Source organism: Spermophilus citellus (genome assembly GCF_964194105.1).
Source record: "Spermophilus citellus genome assembly, chromosome: 3".
In the NCBI taxonomy this organism is placed as follows: Eukaryota; Metazoa; Chordata; class Mammalia; order Rodentia; family Sciuridae; genus Spermophilus; species Spermophilus citellus.
In genome coordinates this window covers 154,863,202-154,885,739 of record NC_138184.1, presented here as the reverse complement: position 1 = coordinate 154,885,739, position 22,538 = coordinate 154,863,202, and the positions used below count along the sequence as shown (strand labels likewise).

At 33.2% G+C, this 22,538-nt stretch overlaps 1 protein-coding gene and 1 pseudogene across 4 annotated transcripts in view; one reads left to right on the top strand and one right to left on the bottom strand.

Annotated features, from left to right (window-relative positions):
- Positions 1-22,538, bottom strand: part of CRPPA (CDP-L-ribitol pyrophosphorylase A) — a 313,443-nt gene that overhangs the window by 105,970 nt on the left and 184,935 nt on the right. For all 3 annotated transcript variants that reach the window (XM_081285338.1, XM_081285336.1, XM_081285337.1), the window contains one exon: positions 15,137-15,268. In XM_081285338.1, the coding sequence (XP_081141464.1) occupies positions 15,137-15,268 (132 nt within the window). The remainder of the gene's footprint in view (positions 1-15,136; positions 15,269-22,538) is intronic.
- Positions 1-22,538, top strand: part of LOC308644339 (large ribosomal subunit protein uL30-like) — a 117,084-nt pseudogene that overhangs the window by 58,985 nt on the left and 35,561 nt on the right. The window lies entirely within an intron of this gene.

Here is a 22,538-nt window from a genome sequence, read left to right as displayed (position 1 = left end):
AAAAATAAAGAAGTATTTTTTTAAAGTGCAACAAAATTCAAGAGAATATAGGTAAAAAGTTGAATGGAAGCTATGAATAAAAAATTCTTTAAAGTGAGATTTTGGAAAAAAATAGAAATCTTAGAAATGAAAAGAATCATACAGATTTAAAAAACTCATTTGAAAGCCTCAAAAACAGCCTAAATGAAACAGAAGGGAAGAGAAGTAGAGATTGAAGACAAGTCCTCTGAAATATTGTATTCAGACCAAAAAAAAAGTTACAGGAACACAAGATCTCTGGGATAGCATCAAAAGATGAAACACAACTGAAAGAGAAGAGAAAGAGGTTGAGGGGAGAGAAAATTTATTCCATGAAGTAATAACAGTAAATTTCCCAATGATCATCCAAATACATAACGCATTTAGAACTGCAAATAGATATAAAAAAATCTCCCGTTATATATCAAATTATTAAATGTATGGAACAAAGAAAAAATACTAAAATATGAAAGAGAAGGGCTACCTTATATTTAAAGGCAATCCACTGGAAAACAGGCAGAGTTCTCAGAAGAAATCCTAAAGTCCAGGAAGGAGTGAAATGAGGTATTTTGAGTCCTGAAAGAAAATAACTGGCAAGCAAGATTACTGTACCCAGGAAAAACAATCTTTAAGAATCGAAGCAGTAATAAATACCTTCCAAAATAACCATAAACTGCTGCAACACGCAACTGAATTAGTCACGGTCACTACAGGTGAATGGGGCTGGCTACTAAATAACCACAAAGAGACAGAAAATACCTTTTGGGGGGTTCAGTGATGGCTCCTCAACCTCAACTCCCACAAGGGAGGCAGGCAAAAGAGAGAGAGCATACCTGAAACCCTCCTATTTATTGGGGAGAAGTCATGCAAGAAATTTCCACCCAAAAAGACAAGGGATTATGTTACAGCAAACAGGGGTGTGTAGCCAAGTCCCATTGGGTGATGCCCACTCCCAGAGCTGCACTTCCTTGCCCAGTGAAAGTGAGGTCCACCTGCCTTTGTGCTGAGAGCAGAAGCTGGTTCCACACCTTCATTACTCAAGGCTAAGGGTATGTGCTCAGCTCCTACGTGCTCAGCTTCTGTTCATGGTGGCCCCCCTGACAATAAACTAAGAGAATTTATGACCACCAGAGGAGCTTTACAAAAGTCGCTTAAGGAAGTCCTACAACAATCATAAGAGCACATAAAAGAATAAACCATGCTAGAAGAGTAAAGGAAGAAATGAGAAGTTGGAAAGAATCAAACACTATCCGTAAATCAAATTATCAAACTACAAAGATAAGTGAGAGAGCCAGAAATAAACAAAGATTATTCAAAACAACAAAAGAAAAATTAACAAATGAATAAATTTGTACCCTTCAATAACAACATAACAAATGATGTTAATTCTCCAATGTAAAGGTATAGACTGGCTCAATGCATAAAAAAAAAAAAAAAATCCCAACAACATACTGCCTACAAGAAACTTGACTGAAATTTATATTCAAAGCAAATGGAATCTGAAAGCAAGCAGAAGCAGCTACACTTTTTTACAACAAAACCAATGTTAAGACAAAGTCATTTAGATAAAATGCCACATCATGTACACTCCCAAGAATGGGAAGTTATACTTTATTTATGTATATGTCAAAATGTACTCTTCTGTCATGTATATCTAAAAAAATAATTTTTTTAAATAGAAGAGACAAAGAAGGGATGAAGGCATCAAGCATATGTAAGAATTATAAATCAATAATCACAAAATGGCCAAGTACCCAGCTTTATGAAATATATACTAGAAGATATAAAGGGACAAATGGGCCCCAAAATAATAATAGTAGGGGAATTACATTTCCCACACTCACTAAAACAGATCATGTAGGGAAAAAAAGATCATACTTAAATAATACAATACACCAAATGAACTTAACAGATATTTACAGAATATTCCATCCAAGAGATGCAGAATATGCATGAGCAAATAGAACTTCTCATGAGCAAATAGAACTTTTTCTAAAATGAACCACATATTAGGGGGCTACATAGCATCTATTAACAATTTTTTTAAAAACCTGAAAAAATAGTTTGAATCAACTCTAATCACAATAGAATTAAAATTCAAACAGCAAGAGAAAATGTAGGAATTATATAAACATATGGAGAGTGAACAACACACTTCAGAACAGTAAACTATTAAGGAAAAGAAGGTGAATTTTTCAAGATGAAAGAATTAAAGTGGTCAAATTCCTAGCTGCTCTGTGGCATGAAAGCAAGAAAGAAGACAGGCAGCTTCTGAGCAAGTGGGTGAACAAAAAGAAAAGCAAGAGAACTTTACTGGACTTTAAAACCAGATGTTCAAAGCAGATTAGGGACTCAGGTGTTTGCATGTAATAAAATAAGGAAGACATCCCCAGCAGCATAGCCACTGCCACAGCCAGGCCAGAAGCTCCAACCACACAGGTGCCTCCATGAGCACAGAAGAGGGATAGGAAATTAAAGGAACCTATACTTTTGAATAGCCTGAGGCATGTCTGGGTACAGAGCATTTAAAGACCAAGGGCACTGCCTGACAAACCTAAAAGATGCACTGCATGGTATCTGTGTATGGGGAAAGAAGCCACCAGGCTCTTCACACAGTGTTCAGAGGAAAGACAAAGGAAGGAACCATTTTGTAACTGCTGTGCAGGGCTGCAATGGAGGCAACCAATTACTGATAAACCCAAGTTTGGCCCTAAATACAGGCCCAGTAAACATACACTGCATGACATAGAGTGTGCATACATGATCAGGAGATAGTCCAATATGGAGAGAGGTTTACACAGGGAACAAATGGTCACGGAAACTCACCTGGCTCTACTCTTCCTCAGCCAATCCTACAGCTAGAAGAGAAGCATCTGGCTGGGAACTCAGAAGAGGAGTTGCAGGGGAATGGGACACAATGTGTTTGGAGACTGAACCTGAGACCAGGAAACGTGGGGTCTACTGGTGCTATAGGGGACTAAGAATTGGGTCCCCCACCTTAAGATTCCTGGGGTATAGTCTTCCAGCATGGTCCAGTAAGTACTGGGCACTAGAAGTACACTGATTTAAAATCTCTAGACCAATTAGCATTCAGCAAAGAGCCTGGAACCCACCTATACCTAAACCCTTCCTCCAGGAACTCTGCCTACAGAATTACCTCTCTCACTCCAGCAATCCAGAGGGTGAAGCATCACATTCTAGAAGACCCCACCTAAAGCTGATGATAACAGAAGCTGAGAATATTTTGAACTCTAATGGAAAGAATTCTATAAGTTTTCATTGAGATTTTAAAAATGTTTTCACTGTTTGTGACCTTAATGGTACATGGACATTTATACAGTCTCTTCTTTTTTTTCTTCTCATCTCTAACATTTTTGAAGCCAGTTATTTTACATGGATTAGCTTTTTTGTAAACTAGGATGTTTGATTAGTATATTTTCGTTTTGTTTTGTATTTTTTTAACTTTAAAAAATTTTTGCATTATATTTTTTCTACATATCTATTTTCCTTGATTCCCTTTTCTTCTGCTAAAAGCCAATTTCTAATGTTCTCTTTTTGACTCTTCCTTTAAACTTTTCCTTCTGTCTTCTCTCCTCTTCCCTCACAATCATCACATACTACATCTCTTCCATTCACTTTCTCGCTCCACCATTTGAAAATGTAAACCCTTTTTCAAATTTGCTGTTTTTATAATAGGCAATAACCGATTGTATCATTTGTTTATTGTGATAATTTACACTGTAGATATCATAGTAGGAACTAAATTGTTTGCATTGGCTGTTGTAATTATCTGTCTTCCCCTAAAGAATGAGGTATGGGAAACCTTCAGGGACATTATAAGTCCAAGGGAAGAAACTCTACTGCCTCAGATCTATACTGTTATGTGGGTAGACATACAAACATGAAAAAGCAAGGGAACAAATCACCACAAGCAAAACAAAATAGTCCAATAACAGAATCCATCAATACCACAGAGGAAGAAATGTCAGAGAAGGAGTTAGAATGTACATAATTAAACTGATCTGCAAAGTAAAGGATGATGTAAAAGAGCAAATACAGGTATCAAAAGATCACTTCAATACAGATAGAGATTGTGGGGGAAAAATCCTTGAAATGAAGAAAACAATAAACCAAAAATTTAAAAAATCAATAGAAAGCATCATCAACAGAATAGATGACTTGGAAGACAGAACCTCAGACAATGAAGAGAAAATATGTAATCTTAAAGTAGACCTCAGAAAGAAGATGCTAAGGAACCATAAATAGAACTTCCAAGAATTATGAAATAACATAAAAAGACCAAATTTAAGATTTATCAGGATAGATGAAGGCAGAGAGATACAAACTAAAGGAATGCATAATATTTTCAATGAAATAACATCAGAAAATTTCCCAACTCTAAAGAATGATATGGAAAATCAAATACAAGAGGCTTACAGAACTCCAAATATGCAAATTTAAAACAGACTCACATCTAGGCACATTATAATGAGAATGCCTCGCACACATAATGAGGATAGAATTTTAAAAGGCTGCGAGAGAAAAAATATCAGATTATGTAAAGGGGAAATCTAATAAGGATCTCCATCTATTTCTCAACCCAGATCCTCAAAGCTAAGAGGTCTGGGAATAACATATGCCAAGCTCTGAAGTAAAATGGATACCAACCAAGAATCCTATATCCAGCAAAATTAAGCTTCAGATTTGAAGATAAAATAAAAACCTTCTATGATAAACAAAAATTAAAAGAATTCCCAACCTGAAAGCCTGTACTTCAGAATATTCTCAATAAAGTATTCCATGAAGATGAAATGAAAAAAAAAAAGTGAAAACCAGTGAAGGGAGGAACTGCACTAAAGGAACAGTCAATTAAAGGAGTAAACCAAATAACTGGGAACACAAATCATAGCTCAATAATAACTTTGAACATTAATGGCCTAAACTCATCAATGAAAAGACACAGACTGGCAAACCAGATTAAAAACAAGACTCAACAATATGCTATCTCCAAGAGACTCTCCTCATAGGAAAAGACATCTACAGACTGAAGGTGAAAGGATAGGAAAAAACATATCACTCACATGGATTGTATAAACAAGCAGGTGTTTCTATCCTCATATCAGATAAAGTGGACCTCAAGCCAAAATTAATCAGAAGGGAAAAAGAAGCACATTCCATACTGCTTAAGGGAATTACACATCAACAAGATATAACAATCATAATATTTATGCTCCAAACAATAGAGCATCTATGTATATCAAACAAACCCTTCTCAACTTCAAGAATCAAATAGACCACAACACAATAATATTGGGTGACTTTAACACTCATCTCTTACTACCAAATAGATCTTCCAAACAAAAATTAAACAAAGAAACTCTAAAACTAAATAATAATTTAGACTTAACATACATAAAATATTTCATCCATCAATGACTGAATACACTTTCTTCTCAGCAGCACATGAATCCTTCTCTAATATAGACCATATTTTGTAAGGTATCCCATATGCTTGCATACAATTGTAATATTACCTTAATATAGTTTTAGCATCTGTAGGGTTATTTTGATAGCTCCCTTTCCATGGATATTAATTTTTGTATTCTTGCTGTTTTGTTTGATCTTTAACAAATTTTAGCTATATTATTTCTTCTCTATTTCATTTCTGCTCCTTCTCTTTTTTTCCACTTCCTAGTATGTAATTTGAAAATAATTTGACTGTTATTCTAGCTTCTTTCTGATACAAGTACTTTAATTTATAAATGTTCATCTGAGTAAAATTTAATCCCAGAGATCCTGATAAATTAAGCTTTTATTATCACTTAGTCTGAAGTACTTTTATTTACTTTTTTGTGTTTTCTTCCTTGACCTCAGAGATATTTAAAAGTACGCAATTTAATTTTGAAATAGTTGATGTGGGGGTGAGGTTCTACATATCTTAAGGTAATTGATTTGATTTCTAATGTAATAAATCATGTAGAAACTACAGTCTGCATGATTTCAAATTTTTTAAAAAAAGAAATGGAAATGCTTTTTATATTGATTGTTTTGGTTACATACATGTCAAAACTAAACAAATCACATAGTTCAAATATGTGCATTTTATTGTACTTCAATTTTACCTCAATAAAGCTATGGGAAAAACAATAGATCTCAAATGGCCTAATGATGTATGGGAAAACAAGAACAAAATCAGTAGAAGCAGTAAGAAAGATCAGAAAAGAAATAGACACCAAAAGAGCAGTCCAAAGAATCAATGAAAAAGAGTTGGTTCTCTGAAAAGAAAAACAAAATAGAATACATGGACATGATCAATGTATGATACACATGTTTGAAAATATCATAATGAATTCCACTAATTAGTACAATCAATATTTGTTAACTATAACAAAAATTAAATTTTCTATAGGTCTTAATTTGAACACTTGGAATTAAAATGTTTTTGAGAGATGAGAAAAATAAAGCATGTCTAATTGTCAACATTTTATTATACTTTTATACATCTCCTTTGAATGACTTATCCACATGTAAGATCTGTAGTCTAATTATTCCCATTATTATTTAGAAGTTTCTCCTCTATAAACAAAAATTTTGAATTATGTATTTTAAGAAAGCAAAGAGTAAAAATGAAAGATTACAATATATAATTATTTCTGAAAAAATTAGCCAATGTTTTGTGATATTCTTTTTTAATATTCTTCCTGATAGAGGTTCAGAATGATACCATGATTACAAATCATAAACAATGATAAAAGCAGAATAATAATGAATAGTGTCATTGTGAAACATCTGTTTTCACTGCCCATTAAAATGTAGAGCTTAAAAGGTGTTACTACTGATGTTTGTTATTAAAGCAATCATTTCCTAATAGTATTAGTATTTAGTCATCTTTCTCCATTCAGTAAGAGGTAAGTCAAAGCTTAATTAAAACATATTTCCTTACCAGTTGTGAAAGGTGATTAATGAGATGGAAGAAAAACTAATAAACTTCACCATTTTCTATATACAAACCGATATGCCAAATATTACTCATTTCTCTGACTCTTGGTAGAAAACATACCTCTTTATTTCTATTGTGATCATAATCAGAATGCTGATAGGATTATCATAGACAATGAATGTAGATTCTGATGCTACAAGCTATTATTTTTTCTAAGTTCTAACTGCTTGGGGCAGAAATTTGGAATTCGAATAAAACTAATTACTACCATCTCTCCATTGCATTCCTGGAAAATGGTCCCTGGACAGATAGCTCTTTCTTTTGAAAATCACTTACTTTTGATCTAAGTAACAAATAGCCAATTTGTTTCAATAGGCTCCATGTATTTCAAAGTAATTAGACTTATTGTTATTGACTTAGGACACCAGATCCTTTTGTTTTTTGTTTCCAGTGGCACTCAGGATTAAATGCAGGAGCAATATATCACTGAATTACAACCCAACTCACCCCAACCCTTTTTTAATTTTTTGAGACAAGGTCTCACTAAATTCGAGGCTGGCCTTGAACTTGTGATCCTCTTGCCTTGGACTTCAGAGTAGTTGGGATTACAGGCTAGAGTGCCAAACCTTAAAAATTATTTTGGCTTCACATTTTAACTATCTGGTTTCACTTCCTACCCCAGGTGACACTTTCAAGTCCTCTACACTGCATGTAATGTTCTTTACTAGGTTCAGTTAAACACTGCAATTTTAGAGTTCTTTATACAGCTGCTTCTGTGGTTTTGGATAGTGTTCCATAAAATGAAAATAAACAGAAAATACAGCTCCTTCATTCAAATGGTGTTTAAGGAAAGTCTACATAATGTAGACTGTCTACCTATGCAAGCAGTACAGATACAAAACAATTTATTTCAAAGAACTGAAATAATGCCACAAACATTAGAAAACCATTTTTCAGGGACTACCCAATTTCTTCTTTTACCCTATTCTTTATACCTATTTTTTCCTGTTTCATTACTCAAAATACCAGAAATTGGACAAAGACTGAAATTACTCCATAACTATTTTTTTCATTTATATTATTAGTAAAACAGGATTTGTATTGGACAGTTTATAGAAAATCAGATGAGTCCCAATTAAGTTTCTCAATTTGATTTCACAAGTCTACAAACATGTCTTCCCTAAAGATCACTAGCAGGTTTCCAGCTGTCACTCATTGGCTCCTTTTCATTTCTAGTCCTCTTGCTGTACTATAGGAACTGCTTTCTGAAAATGTTTTCCCGTGCCTTTGAGACAAAGCTAATGAATTCTGTGCTTTTGAAGAAATATATCTCAACTGTCTCAAAGGTGCCAGCACCATTTTTTAGCAATTATTTTGTAATACTGGCTGCACTAAACTGAACTGAAATAGATACTTATAAATATACACACCTTCCATTAACATAATGCTCTAATTGTAATATAAAGGAGAACATAGTATCAAAATTATTCCTTATGACATAGGGTAGGAAAATGATATCTCATAAAAAAATTAAGGGATGTTAATTTTTTAAAAACTTATTTTACTATTAAGATATCTCAGCTTTTTATGTTTTACTAATTTTTCATCCTGTCTCTTGAAAGAAGCTCCAACATCCTCGATACACATTTAATACCACTTTCATTGCTTCAGCAGTGTTTGTTCAATAGTGAAATACTGTTAACTAAGTATGAGTTGGAAATGCTAGCATATACTAGGTAGACAAAATGGGCAGTCTACAATTAACTAATTTAAGATAATACATTTAATTTTTTCTCTTCATACAGTTTTTCTGAATTCTGGGCTTTTCTCACAGCTTATAAAAAATTTTCAGGATGCTATAATTGTGTAATAAAGTACTATAGACCTCAAGGGGACCTCCCCTGACACCATAGAAGCAACAGAGTATCTGGTTGGAAAGGGGAGTAAATATTACCCTCCCCATTCTCAACTTCTCTGATAGCTATTGTCTGCCCAGCTTTATTAAATAAAGTTGTTAATTTATCTCAAAAATTTGACAGAAGTTTTTATAATCTAATCACGTTAAGCATTTTAAAACAAGTGCCCTTGTAATCTTAAATGTGTCATGTTTAAGCCTGTCATGTTCCAGGCTATAATCTTCAAGCAGACTAATATTTGTGCCCATTGGTGCTCAATTCAGTGTGAAGTTCACAAGAGGCACTGGGCCATCAAATAAGCAAGATGAGTGGACTTAGAATGAATGGAAACATTAAAAAGCAAATTGATGCTGACAAATTTTAAGTTGAACCATATAAAATTAAGATATAGAATGTGATGTCTTTGAAAACTATATAAGCTTACCTTATTTAAAATTAAAATATTTTTAATTGTCACTGATATGTCTGATTTAAGGTTGGTATGTAAAGAGTTAGGGTTATTTAATAATTTAGTAGAGAAAGACAAATTTAAGTGACTTGAGAATGGCTACAAATTTGAAAATCAAGAACTTAAAAGTTATGGTGGAAAGTGCCTATGCAATACGCTAGTCATAGTTTTTCACTCATTAATTCCCCTTTCTCAATAAAATAATAAAATTAGAATAAGCAATACTATTGTATTCATGTGGTTGATATGAATCTAACCCATTAATAACAATTCTACCAATAATGTAAAAGCAAGTTTCCATTTTTTGGTTTTCCTCCATTCTGTTGTACCCTCTCCATCTATTACCCCTCTACTCACATGTCAAGGGGGAAAAACAATCACATCTATACACATAGGTGCTTGGGTATGTGTACAAGCATAGATAAACAAGCTGTGTGCTTTTCATATTTACACATTTCTAGTCCAATTTACCAACACCTTAATTCACTTAGAGGTAGGTAGCAAGAAATATAATACTTGGTCTACAATATTAACACTCCATTATTATTGTGGTAGGCAGCATCTGATATGGCTCCCAGTGATCCCCACCACTATGTATTCATGCCCTTGTGTAACATCTTCTCCTGAGCAAGGGTGGAACTCAGAGATTTGCTTCTGATGAATAGAAACCAGCAAATAATTACAGAAAAGTGGGACTTCAGTCCTACTGGTTCTCTTCCCTGCTTGTTAGGCTTTTTAAAGACACTATGCAGTGGATCCCACGGCAAGGAACAGAGGAAGGCCACCAAACTCATGAAACTATAAAGAACTGAGGTGTTAACCTACATGGAAATGAATCCTGCTGACAGGTGAGTGAGCTGGAAAGAGGATTGTTCCCAGGAGAATCCTGGAATGATTGTAGCCTTGAGATAGATACCCAAAGCAGAAGAGAAACAGAGACTATGAAATAATGAATGATGTTCTTTGAAGCCATCAAATACTGGTTATACAGTGATAAAGAATACATAGCTAAAAGAATTAGTTCCTTAAGAACTTTTCATAGTAGTACCTCCTCAGAAGGAATGCGTTTATTTTTATAAAAAAGTTTCTTCTTTTATCAAAAACTGGAAAGATATGTAACAAAAATATATATCTTAATATTGCATTTCATTTATACATAAGTAAAATGATGTTACTGTCAGCCCTTAATGAATCAACCAAGTGAGCTGAACAAACTCCCTAAAAACAGTTTTGTTTCTCAAATCATACAATTTTGAAGACATTATATTTTATGACTTTCACATTTTCTCAAGTGATTAACTCTAAAGGCCAAAACACTACTGAAAGTGAAAAACATTTATTCTCATAAACATTTCCACATCAAGGGAAAAAAAAAAGCCTGCTTTACTCTGAGCATGGTATTCTGGGTTTCTGTAAACAGATTTGGTGTTGCATGTTTGGTGTGCATGCCATATGATTCAGCGCCATGGAAAGTATCATGTGTTTAGTAAATAATTCCGAGTTGAATTCCAAGTAATTGCTTATTGAAGAAACAGTCTCACTTCTCCAAGATTAGCATAATTTTTAAAAAGTTTTTTTTTCCTATTTAATAGCATTTATCCATATGGTCTACAATAATCATCCACATTTTATATATCCTATGCAGAGAAGACATAGAGCAAATGTGTTAATTTAGATAGGCTGATATTGTACCTTACAAATTCAGTATTTGAGCCCAAAGAAACCTTACAGCAGTTGGACCTGTCCATATTATAGTTCTTAAAGTTTTATTATGAGTTTACTTCTGGTTAATTACAAGGAAAAACTCAGACAAAAGAAAAGGATGATTATATTTAATCCAAGTAGAGTTGTCTATTATACTCTGTGATACAAAGCCAATTTATAGAGTTTCATCTAATGCAATACTATTACCCAAAAAAAAAAAAAAAAACAGAAAGAAAAAGAAAAAACGCTTCATGTATATCCTGCTTAGGACTTTTACACAATGATTCTTAAATCTTTTACAAATAATTACTAAAAATAAACTTGTGGAAATGCTTTTATAAATTTCTTCCTTTTTTAAATGCCCTCCTTATCTGTAGTTGTAGGAACCAAAAAAGTGGAATTCTGGAGCAGGGAGAGGGTGGTGGAGCAGGATCACCTGACCTCTTGGAGCTTGGTTTCTTCAGCTGGGCCATTAGGTGCAGTTCTTCCCAATGTTCCCATCCTAAGATGATACGCCAAAAGGAATCTTAATTCCTATTCCCTACCATATAAAACCCAACAGAGAACAGCTCAGTGGGAAGAAAGGAGAAAGGGAATATGGGTATAGTAAACATCTGCACTCAAGTTTAATATTTTCGTCAACCTTTCCTGGGTGAATCTTAAAAGTCCCCTTTGTAGTCTTGCACGTTATTTTTCTAATGATGTCTGCAAACAAAAATCCCTTTCTGAACTTTACTAAAAGTAATGAATAATTTATTTCTGAAAGAAAGAAAGAAAATACAGGTGAATGTTTTTGGCTACATATGGAAAAGAAGGAAAAACCAGATACACGTTCCAGAGATAACATGTTAGAGTGAGAGACACGCTAAGTGTTATCTGGCATAGCCAGCATTTCTCCCAGGTTTTCACCTTCTCATATGACACACATTTCAAGTTATAATAGGTGCATTTTACAAAAAGATAATCTGGGGCCTTAGAAAATGTACATAGTTATTCATGTTACATGGTTTTTCAATTTAGAAAGAAATAAACACTAATTTGGTAGAATAAACCATTAATTATAAGATGGTTATAGAAAACTCTTTAACCTTGAGGCTGTGTAGTTCTCTCTCTAAATCCCCAAGTATGTAAAATGCACATCTTAAGTAGAAAACTACTCCAGGAGCTTCTAAATTTTATAGACTTTAAAATTTTTGGTTGCCAGAGAACTTCATATGTAACAACTTATTGAAACATGTATACTTGTAAATATTTTCACAAAAATTCACTATAAAAGTATTTTAGACTTCAATAAGTCTGTAAATTCTAAGCTACTGGCCTGAAATACACATGCCAGAAATATATCTCACTGCCATATCCTCAAAAATTTTCAGATAATTCGGGTATGTTTCCCCAATATAATTTTATATCACATACCTCAATGACTTGCATGGCAAAGTTGGATTAAAAATGAAAGAAAAGTAATATTTTTGTTCATAGATTTTAATACTTAGAAAGGGACTAAGATCTTTTATACATATTAAACTATAAAATCTCATTTACATTATCCACAGTTGTGTTTATGTGATTATGGAAGAGTGATATGACCACTTAAAATTATCCAACAAATTGTGAGGAAAAGTTCACAGTGTTTTACAGTTACTAACACTCTAGTTTAGACCATAAGTTTCAAATCTTTAATTCATTTCCAATAATTTTGGTAAAAGTTAATCAGTGCTTTACTACCATTGACACAACTAAGGAATCAAGTATATTTAACAATTTAGCAAACCATCTCTATGATCTCAAAAATGCACACATCTGGGATATATTTGGAGTTCAGCAAAACATTTAGCAGTTTACTATGGTATAATTAAAAGAAAATAAAGTAACTGATGAAAGATTATGATTAGATGGATTTGTCACTGAATTACCAAAAAGTCATTAATAACTGGTCATGCACAACACTGTAGAACATTTGTAGATATTAGAAAAGGAATTAATTCTTAACATTTTCTGAATCAGATTTTTCCTAAAACTACACAATACAGACATCTAATTTATAAACTATATAAAACAGAAAATTATGCTATACTATGAATCCAAATGATATGAAAAAATGAAGCAATGAAACAAAACTAATGAGCTTAAATTCACCAAACACAGCATGTCCTACACATAAGTGTAAATGAAGCCTGTGCAAACACAAATGGGAAGCAGCCACAGCAGGTGCTAAGTGATTATAAAGAAAAGCTTACCTAATCCTATTTAAGTATAAACACTATATAAATCAGCATTGTAAAGGTACAGTCAAAAAAATAAAAGTCAGAGACCATCTACCTACATTATCAGAAATATCACATATGGGAAACAGGCCTTCCTTAAACAAGAGAAACCATGTGTTTAACTCTTACTTCACAGTCAAATTGATATATACTCCCTTCCAAAGGGTTGTTAACACATGGAAAATCTATTCAATGAAGCAGCACTTGATATTATGTCTTAGAAAAAACGAATAAAAATCTAGAAAGGTTCCTCTGATAAAGAGAATTAAAGGGATATACAGTAACAATGTAGGAAAATAAAAATGGTAATCGGAGAAGGATTAGATTTAGAGATTAAAGCCTAATGTATGAACACTAGGAAAAGTTCCACCTCACACCACCATGGAAAGCACAAACCGACACTGTTTAAATTGTGGATTTTTTTTCAATGCACAGTGAATACAAGTTCTGCCTAATGTACATTATATATACATAGTGTTGGCAGAATGACTGTCAATTAGGCACTCAGCAATGGAAATACTGAATTAACCAAGTGGAAAATTTCATACAGATATAAGCTGGTCCAGAAGACAGTGACCTCTGCTTATGATATGTGGCAAGAAGTGTTTCCCAAAGTTGGATCTATGGAATAGTAATCTCATGAGCTGTTCATGATTACAGGGTTATAGGAGCAAATAAAAAACAGTATTTCCCTTTCCCCCAATTTGAAGATGTGAAACACTTGTCAGTACATCTTGGATTTGTGCAAAACACTTCATTTAAAAAGTATGTTTAACTCTATTATTGATATTTATCAAACTTTTTTAACTATAACTCTTTCAATGGTATATATAATCTTGAAAGCTTACTTTCATTATTACTTAAGCACTGACAGTCGATATTTGTCATTCAGATTATGAGAAGGTATGGTAATTAACTAGAAAAAAATACATTTGTTATCACTATGTTTATAAGCAGCAAGTTGAACTTCGGATAGGGAAAAGAGGAGGGAAGAGAAACAAGAGGATATGCGGTTTCGAAAAATGGTGGAATGAGATGGACATCATTACCCTAAGTACATGTATGAAGATTCAAATGGTTTGACTCTACTTTGTGTACAACCAGAGGATGAAAAATTGTGCTTTAAACATGTACTATGAATTGAAATGCATTCTGCTGTTGTGTATAAGAATGAATAAATTAATTTTAAAAAATAATGAAAGTAAGCAATATCATGAGCCTTATAGAGTTGCTAGTTAAATACAGGAAAGCAATTAAAAATTTAAATTCCAAATTTGGAACATACTGACAAAACATTATTCATCTAAAGTTCAACTTTGGGAATTTTCTCTGTTTATTTGCTAAATCTGACAATCCTGCTGGGCATGGTGGCACATACCTATAATGCCAGCAGCTCAGGAGGCTGAGGCAGGAGGACTGCAAGTTCAATGCCAGCCCCGGCAACTTAGCAAGGCTGTAAGCAACTTAGTGAAACCCTATCTCAAACTAAAAAATAAAAAATAAAAGGATAGAAATGGGGCTTAGTGTTGAACTGCCCCTAGCTTAAATCCCCAATACCAAAAATTTAATAACAAGGAAAAAAAATTAATCTGACAATACTATGTGGGCTACCTAGTATGATATATTGACCAATGCACATCATTATTTTTATTTTTGAAACATACAATTTTTAATTTCTCTTCCAGCACCAAGAAGTTATTATAGCACATTAGTAGATTAGTAATCTCACAACTTTAATTTCCCTTATTAATAACCATTTGCTTTCAACAAAATAAGTTTCTGACTTATTTTCTTAAAATTATAGTCCACAAAACATACATTTAGGTGGTATCTACATTTTACCTACCTGTGAGTAATTTATGATAAGACCATATAATAAAATTTTTCTTTTTTTCATTTTCTTTGCAAATTCCCTAATGCACATTAGGCTTTCCATTTTCTGACCGGGAGATGCTAATTTAAAATCAAGAAAATGTACCTGCAAAATATAATAGACAACAAAATATCATTTGCTTCAAATTTTCCTCTTGAAAAATTAAAGCTTATAGTATAACTATAATATCCTTATGACTGTTATTAATTTATGTTAATTTATAGTTTCTTCAGGCCAGAAAATTTAAAATACCATGGATCCTCTTTTATATAGACAGTAACTATTACTAATACAATATTGAGAAAATGCTAACATTCTATTTCAGCTTTTATCAGTAAAATATGTGATTTCAATAACTCAAACTTAATACATAATTTGTAAATAGACTACATATTTCTTAGCATGCATATTAAGAAATTAATAATATAAATGAAATTCAAGGGAAATAATTATCTAATTATGTAAATAAAGATTATTTTTAAAAAGTAAATTGTAATGGGCATCTTGAACACATAATTATCCATTTTCCATAGGAAACTCAAGGGGGTTTATTTTTAATTAAAAAAATGATTTTTAAGCAGCATGAAAAGTCTTCTTAAAAATATTCAAATTACCATTGTGTCTTGAATATTTGTAGAACTGATGGGAGGTCATCAGTTCTACAAGTTATCAAGATTGTCTCTTATGAAAGACAAGGGATCAAAATCATAATTTATAAGAAATAATTTAAAATGTATATGGAATGAACATTAGTAAATATGTATATTTTTTCAAGAACAAATTAATATCTCAAAAACAGCAACTTGTCCAATCACATGCATTTATTGACTAGAAGTATTTTGGAACATATCCCATTCACACTTACATACTTTTCCTTCCTCTCAACGCTTCCACATGCAAACACTCCATGGAAAACACACATTATGTCCTAGCTTTAACACATGGAATGAGTTTTTCCCATGACACCCCATTTGCTTTTCCATAGAAAAGTACTTCTACAAATTTCTAGGGATTGAGCCTAGAGCCTCATGCCTGCTAAGCATGTCCTTGACCACTAAACTACACTGCCAGCCCCCATATATCCATTTTTAAAAAGAATTATGATGACCATGAATGATACCTATAAATTTGGTAGATATTCAATAACTATTTCCTGGAACTTTTCATTAAACAAAGTTAATTGAAAACATACACATAATAGCTACTTCTTCCTGAAATCTAACATGACAGATTCAATTACTGTCAATTAAGATAAATATATAATACATAAAAGCTAAAAAACACTTAATCCATAACGAACCCAAAAGAAAAGCAGTTTTGTTTTGTTTTGTTTTCCAGCGGGGGGCGGGGATTATAAACAGAAGGAAGGTTTTTCTGTCTTCTTAACAGCAAAAGACTAGATAATAAGACCTTGTGACCTTGAGGTCACCTCCTACCTCTGTTTCTCTAGAAACTCATAAAGGTAGAATTTCAGCTACTTAACGAGACAAGATTGTTTATGGTAAAAATAACTCTTGTCTGGTGAACCACAACCAGACTGGAAGAACTGTGAATGAACTCTAAATACCAGACCCTCTGTAGGTGTAGTTTAGATTATAAACAGGTATTTGGGACCTAGACCCTCAATACCCATAAGCTATTGCAGGAGATGTTAGTTTCTCTTGGTAGATCTAAAGGCTTCTATCAGGGTGCCTCACACACCACCTTCTGAGATCTCCTCCCTTCAACCTTGAACTGCCAAGAAGTACCCCAGACTGAGGAGGTAAGATACCCATCTGTACACCTTATTTTTTTCCTGTCCTATATTCTTTTACATAGTTGAATACACAACTACCGGAAAGTCTGCTTGTTATGAATTTGAAGTATTGGGCACAATCAAAATTACTGGTAGTAGGCTTGCAAACAAAAGCAGGCTAATTTACCAAACAAGACAATTCAGAAACTATAATCATGCTAAAAACCTGAAGCCAGAGAACTGATGGTGTAAATTCCTCCCCTTAGCCAATATTGTCAGATAGTATATATTGCAACTTAGAATAAACTGGATTAAAGAATACCCTGATGTCTGTTGTTAAAAGCCTCAAAGAACACCAGGCATGCTGGCTCATGCTTGTAATCCCAGTAGCTCAAGAGGCTGAGGCAGGAGCATCATATGTTCAAAGTCAGTCTCAGCAACTTAGATAGACCCTAAGTAACTCAGTGAGACCTGACCCTGTCTCTAAATAAAACACAAAATAGGACTGGGGGTGTGGCTCAGTGGTCAAGTGCCCTTGAGTTCAATCCCTGGTACCACTGCCCTCAAAAAAAAAAAAAAAGCCTCAAAGAACTATTTAACCTTAAAGCTACAAAGCTGCTTGTATTATTTAAATACAAGGAAATGCCACCATGTTCTTTATAGTCTATGAATGTATTGCCTTGGAATTTTGCAATGTACAACCCAGTCAACCTCACTGTTGGTGTACATAGGTAGGTAGGTAAATATTTCTTGTTTAATACAAGTTTTCCAACAAATTTTGAGTTCTGAAATGTCTCAAAGTAGGGGGAGAGAATTTGTGGGAAAATACCTTGAGAAATAGAATACACAAAACTGTTTTAATTTGCAATTGTGGCCTCCATAGATATTTAAAATGCATACAAATAAACAAAAATGCTTGCAATATTAATTGCATAAGAGATGATGGACACAATGCAACTGGGAAACAAGTTTTTCACAGTGAAGCTGTCATGGAGGTTAGCATGGGAGGAAGTGTATCTCCCAGGAGCTAAGGCATCTCTCTCCAAGGTCAGGACATGGAGTAGGTGCAGCTTTGAAATTTTCCTATAGGCTTCTGCTTCTAGTGAGTCAGTCAAATAGAGAGGTTTTTGCCATCTTAAGGTTATAATCAATTCTATTACTATTTTTCTGACTGCTCTCATCTGGGAAATTTGCCAGTGAGCTGATACCCATCCCACATGGACCTACCTCTCACATTTACCAATCACATAGAAGTTAATTTTTCATACAGAAACCCATGCTATAGCAGAAACATCCAGGATAAAATGAAGAACATAATACAATAGTTTCTGGAGTTCCTACACTCTTATGAAATGTCTGAAGAGGGACTGGGAAGTTTTCATTTTGAAACAGCATACTCTAGTTCCTTGAAAGAAACAAGTTCATGTCATTTGAAGATATCATTAGACCAGTGCTGTTCTCCACAGATGGAAAAATTAAAGAAATAGTATACAAAAGTAAATTCTAGGCTAGCTATTTATACATCTAACCACCCTACTATTTTGTCCCATTGAACAAACTACTTGAACTATAGAAAACTGAACAAATGGGAAAATATTACAGGTCCCAATTGTGAATATTTCTACAGGCTGAGCACTGTAGTTGATACAACTAACTCTTAACAATATAGGGTATAGACCCTGACCTCAGGAAATGTATAATCAGGCAAACAAAATTCAAGTGTGAAGAACAACACATTTCCAAATTCTCTTTCACCAGCTGCAAAGACTTGATGACATCATGAGAAAACAAAGGCGATCTTCAGCAGGTGTTTTTCCTGATACCGTAAATCTTAAAACACACAATAGTTGACACAGTGCTACTAATGTTCAACCTCTAAAATACATCAACCACTTATGAGTTCCAGGAAAAGAAATTCAGTTGGCACAAAACCAATTTTAATTTTTAAAAATCAGGAAGATTTATGCAACCACATCAGAGAGCTGCAAAATGATTGTGGTAAATGAGGAGCAATGTTTTTGCCTTAACAAAACAAACATACAGTCTAGACAGGTTCACATCCACTGAGATGGAGCAGAACTTTTCCTCTGTGTTGAGTTCTACAGATGAAGGAGATACAAATTTTTAATCACTTTTTGAACTATTTGGTAATTCACATGGAAGTTATAAGAAAACAGTTTTTCCTACTTTGCATGACCCTTTTAGCAGTTCTTTTTTATGCATATTCATAAAAGATAAGGATACCTCTTTCTACGCTTCAAAAAAGAATCTCTAATTTCATTTGAATAATAGGTAACAAATTTACTTGAAAACAAATTTACTCAAATGGAAAACTGCTCAAACATTCCCACATGGATCACTTCATACTTGGTGGGTGGGGAAGATTTCTGGCTTTCAGGATTTGGAAAAACCTTCTCTGTATGTCCAGTGTCTTTACATTTAGCTCTGCATATGCTTTAGATTTGTCTGGCAACCTTTTAATATATTCCTGATCCCAGATGAATTTCAATTAATTTTTTACATTTTAAAATGTGATTTTCATTTGTCTGAGGTCAGATATGTTAATTAAAAAATTACAAATAAACACTGAGCACAATATTCCTTAAAACTCCACATTTAACACTTCTTTTTCCAGAGTCCCTGTTCACAGGAAGGCCAGAGAAGAAAGCCAAGATTTGTGGTTTTAAGAGGAAATAGATTCTGTTTATTTTACTAAGAAAAAAGTCAATTTTTGGAGCTTAAGTACATACCCAAATAATGCATTGCTTAATGCCCACCAAAGTGGAAGGACAGATGATCAAAATGAAAGTTCTGGTAATTATCAAATAAATGACTTAGGAACAAATCAGTAGATAGACCGGAGAGATTCTCTGAATTCACACACTACATACTGCAAAATTATCTACATATGTTTATACAAAAGTAAATTGGATGAATTAAGCTCAGCATCTTCAAAACATGGCTTTTCAAAAGAACTATGAGGGAAATATAATAACTGATGAAACTTGCCAATTAGCAACCAAATCAAAGGAATAGTTTATATAAAGGATTGGAAAAAAATTTAGAAAAACTTTCATCTGGCTTCAACTATTTATAAATTGTTTGAATTCTATTAATGAAAATTAATTTAATGAACTGTACTATATAAGTGTAAAAAGAACAAGTATATAATATTGAACCATTTCACTAACGAATAAGTTTAAATCAATGCCATCATGAAAATCAACTCATAATTTTAATGAATAGAAACGAATTAAGTTAAAAGCTATCATAGAAACTAAGGGCAAATTTTTTTCCAAATAGTTATTTTTTAGTCACAGGTAGACACAATATCTTTAGCTTTCTGTTTTATGTGGTGCTGAGGATCAAACCCTCACGCACACTAGGCATGCGCTCTACCTCGGAGCCACAACCCAGCTCTGAGCAAATATTTTTGACAACTCATTATAAACCTTGACAAAATAAAATACCATCAATACTAATAGGTTGAGAAAAAAAATGGCTTTTATCAAAAGACAGTAAATAAGAAAAATAGCAGCTCACCTTAAAACATTAACCAGGCAAGCTGGGGACATGTAGCTCAGTAGTGGAGCATTTGCCCAGCATGTGTACAGCCCTGGGTTAGGCTCCAGCACCTCAAAAATGGACAAAACCTTAACCATACAAAAAATTTAAATTCTCTTAATTTAAAGAGTTAAAAAGCAAATGTTTTATAGCATCATAAAAATGTTATATTTTAGTACACATTTTCTTTAAGAGATAATAACCTGGAAGATTAACAAAACCAGAACTTAACACTTTAGTCAAGATATTATTTTAAAGTCATAAAATAAAACCAGGTGTGGTCGTGAATTCTTGTAATCCCAGAAACTCAGCAGTCTGAGGCAGAAGGCTCTCAAGTTTGAGGCCAGCATCAGCAAATTAGCAAGGCCCTAAGCCAGTCATAAAACGAAACTTTTCAATTGTTTTACACAAGGTGATTTCCCCTAGTAAAATTTTATCATTGATGTATAATTATCTTAATATCTTAACCTCTATACCATCTTGAACAAAGTTTAGAATCAAGAGTAAAGTGGTCTCAATGATTAATATTAAGCGTTGGTTTGTTTGGATATTTAATACCATTTTTTTTCTTTGAGGAAACCATCAGAGAAAATAAGTCACCAAAGTGAGAAACTAAAAAGTGAGTCTTTAAAACTTTTTAGTTTATTATACCATCTTTATACAAATGCTCCTCCACTTCTAATAATGTTATAATCTTATGTACCCACCATAAGTTGAAAATGTCTATGTTGAAAATGCATTTAAAAACCTAAGCTATGAAGCAACTTAACAAAAAACAATGTAAAATACCAGCTCTTTACCTTTGTGACTACATGGTTGAGTGGCAGCTGCAGCTCACTAACACTGTCTAAAGTCGAAAGAGACTCTGACACATGTATCACTAGCCAGGAAGAGAGTAAATTTCAAAAACTAAAGAATGGTTTCTACGAAATGTATATCACTTTCCTACAATTGTGAACTTAACCTCAAGGTGAACCATCTTAATTCAGGACTGTCTGTATATTTTACTGAATTGTCAAAAATTTCATTTTACTTAAAATTCATTAAGTGTCAACTGTTATTAAAGTTTTCTGAAGTTCACCTAGATCAGCATTGCATAATTTTTTTTAAAGAATATTTTTGGACTTTACAAAAAGGCCTTGTGATTTAAGCCAGCCACTGCAAAGTCCACTGTAATACCTTGGATTTATAAGGATCAATTCTGATATATGTACTTATGTCTACTGATGATTTTAATGTGTAACTAATGGGTTTCAAAGGAAAAATAACTTTGAAAGAGAAGATATCTGAATTACATGGGGGAAGGGTGTTCAAGGACATGACCAAGATGCTAAAATGCAGGTATGTACTATATATATATATATATATATATGCATGCCATACTAAAATAGCCTCCACAAACTCATTATTTGCCCGTTCTTAGCTATAGCAATAATTATTTAATAATCTCAGTAACAGTTGCTTAATCTCAGAAACTGATGATTATTTCAATCTTTAAAAAAATTTTAGAACTTGTTATATGAACCAATCTATCCTGTAAAATGTCACATGTATATTCAGGAATTTATATTCTTCGGATGCAGGCATGTCCTGGGTGTGGCTGTTATATTCATTTGTGATAGGAAAGTTTAAAGCTGGTGCTTTCTTGCAGATTTTGTATGATTTGTCCGTTGTTGAAGGTGACATGTTGCAGTCCCATATTACCATATCATAATGTATTTCTCCCTTCATATCTATTTACTTTATATATTTGTGTGCTCTAGTGTTGGTTACATATATGTGAACAAATGTTACCTAATCCTGCCAAATTAACTCCATTTATAATTGATCTTTTGTCTTACTTTTTGAGTTAAAGTCTGTTTTATCCAACACAGGTATAGCTATATCCTGGTCTTGTTCAGTTTCCATCTGCATGGAATACCTTTTCCCATCCTTTCATTTTTCAGTCTATGTCTTTATACATGTAGGGAGTCTCTCATAGATGGTACAGAACTTGGGCATTTTAAAATTCATTTTTATTGGAGTTGTTCATATTTTTAATGTAAACATGTGTGCATACACATGTATACATACATA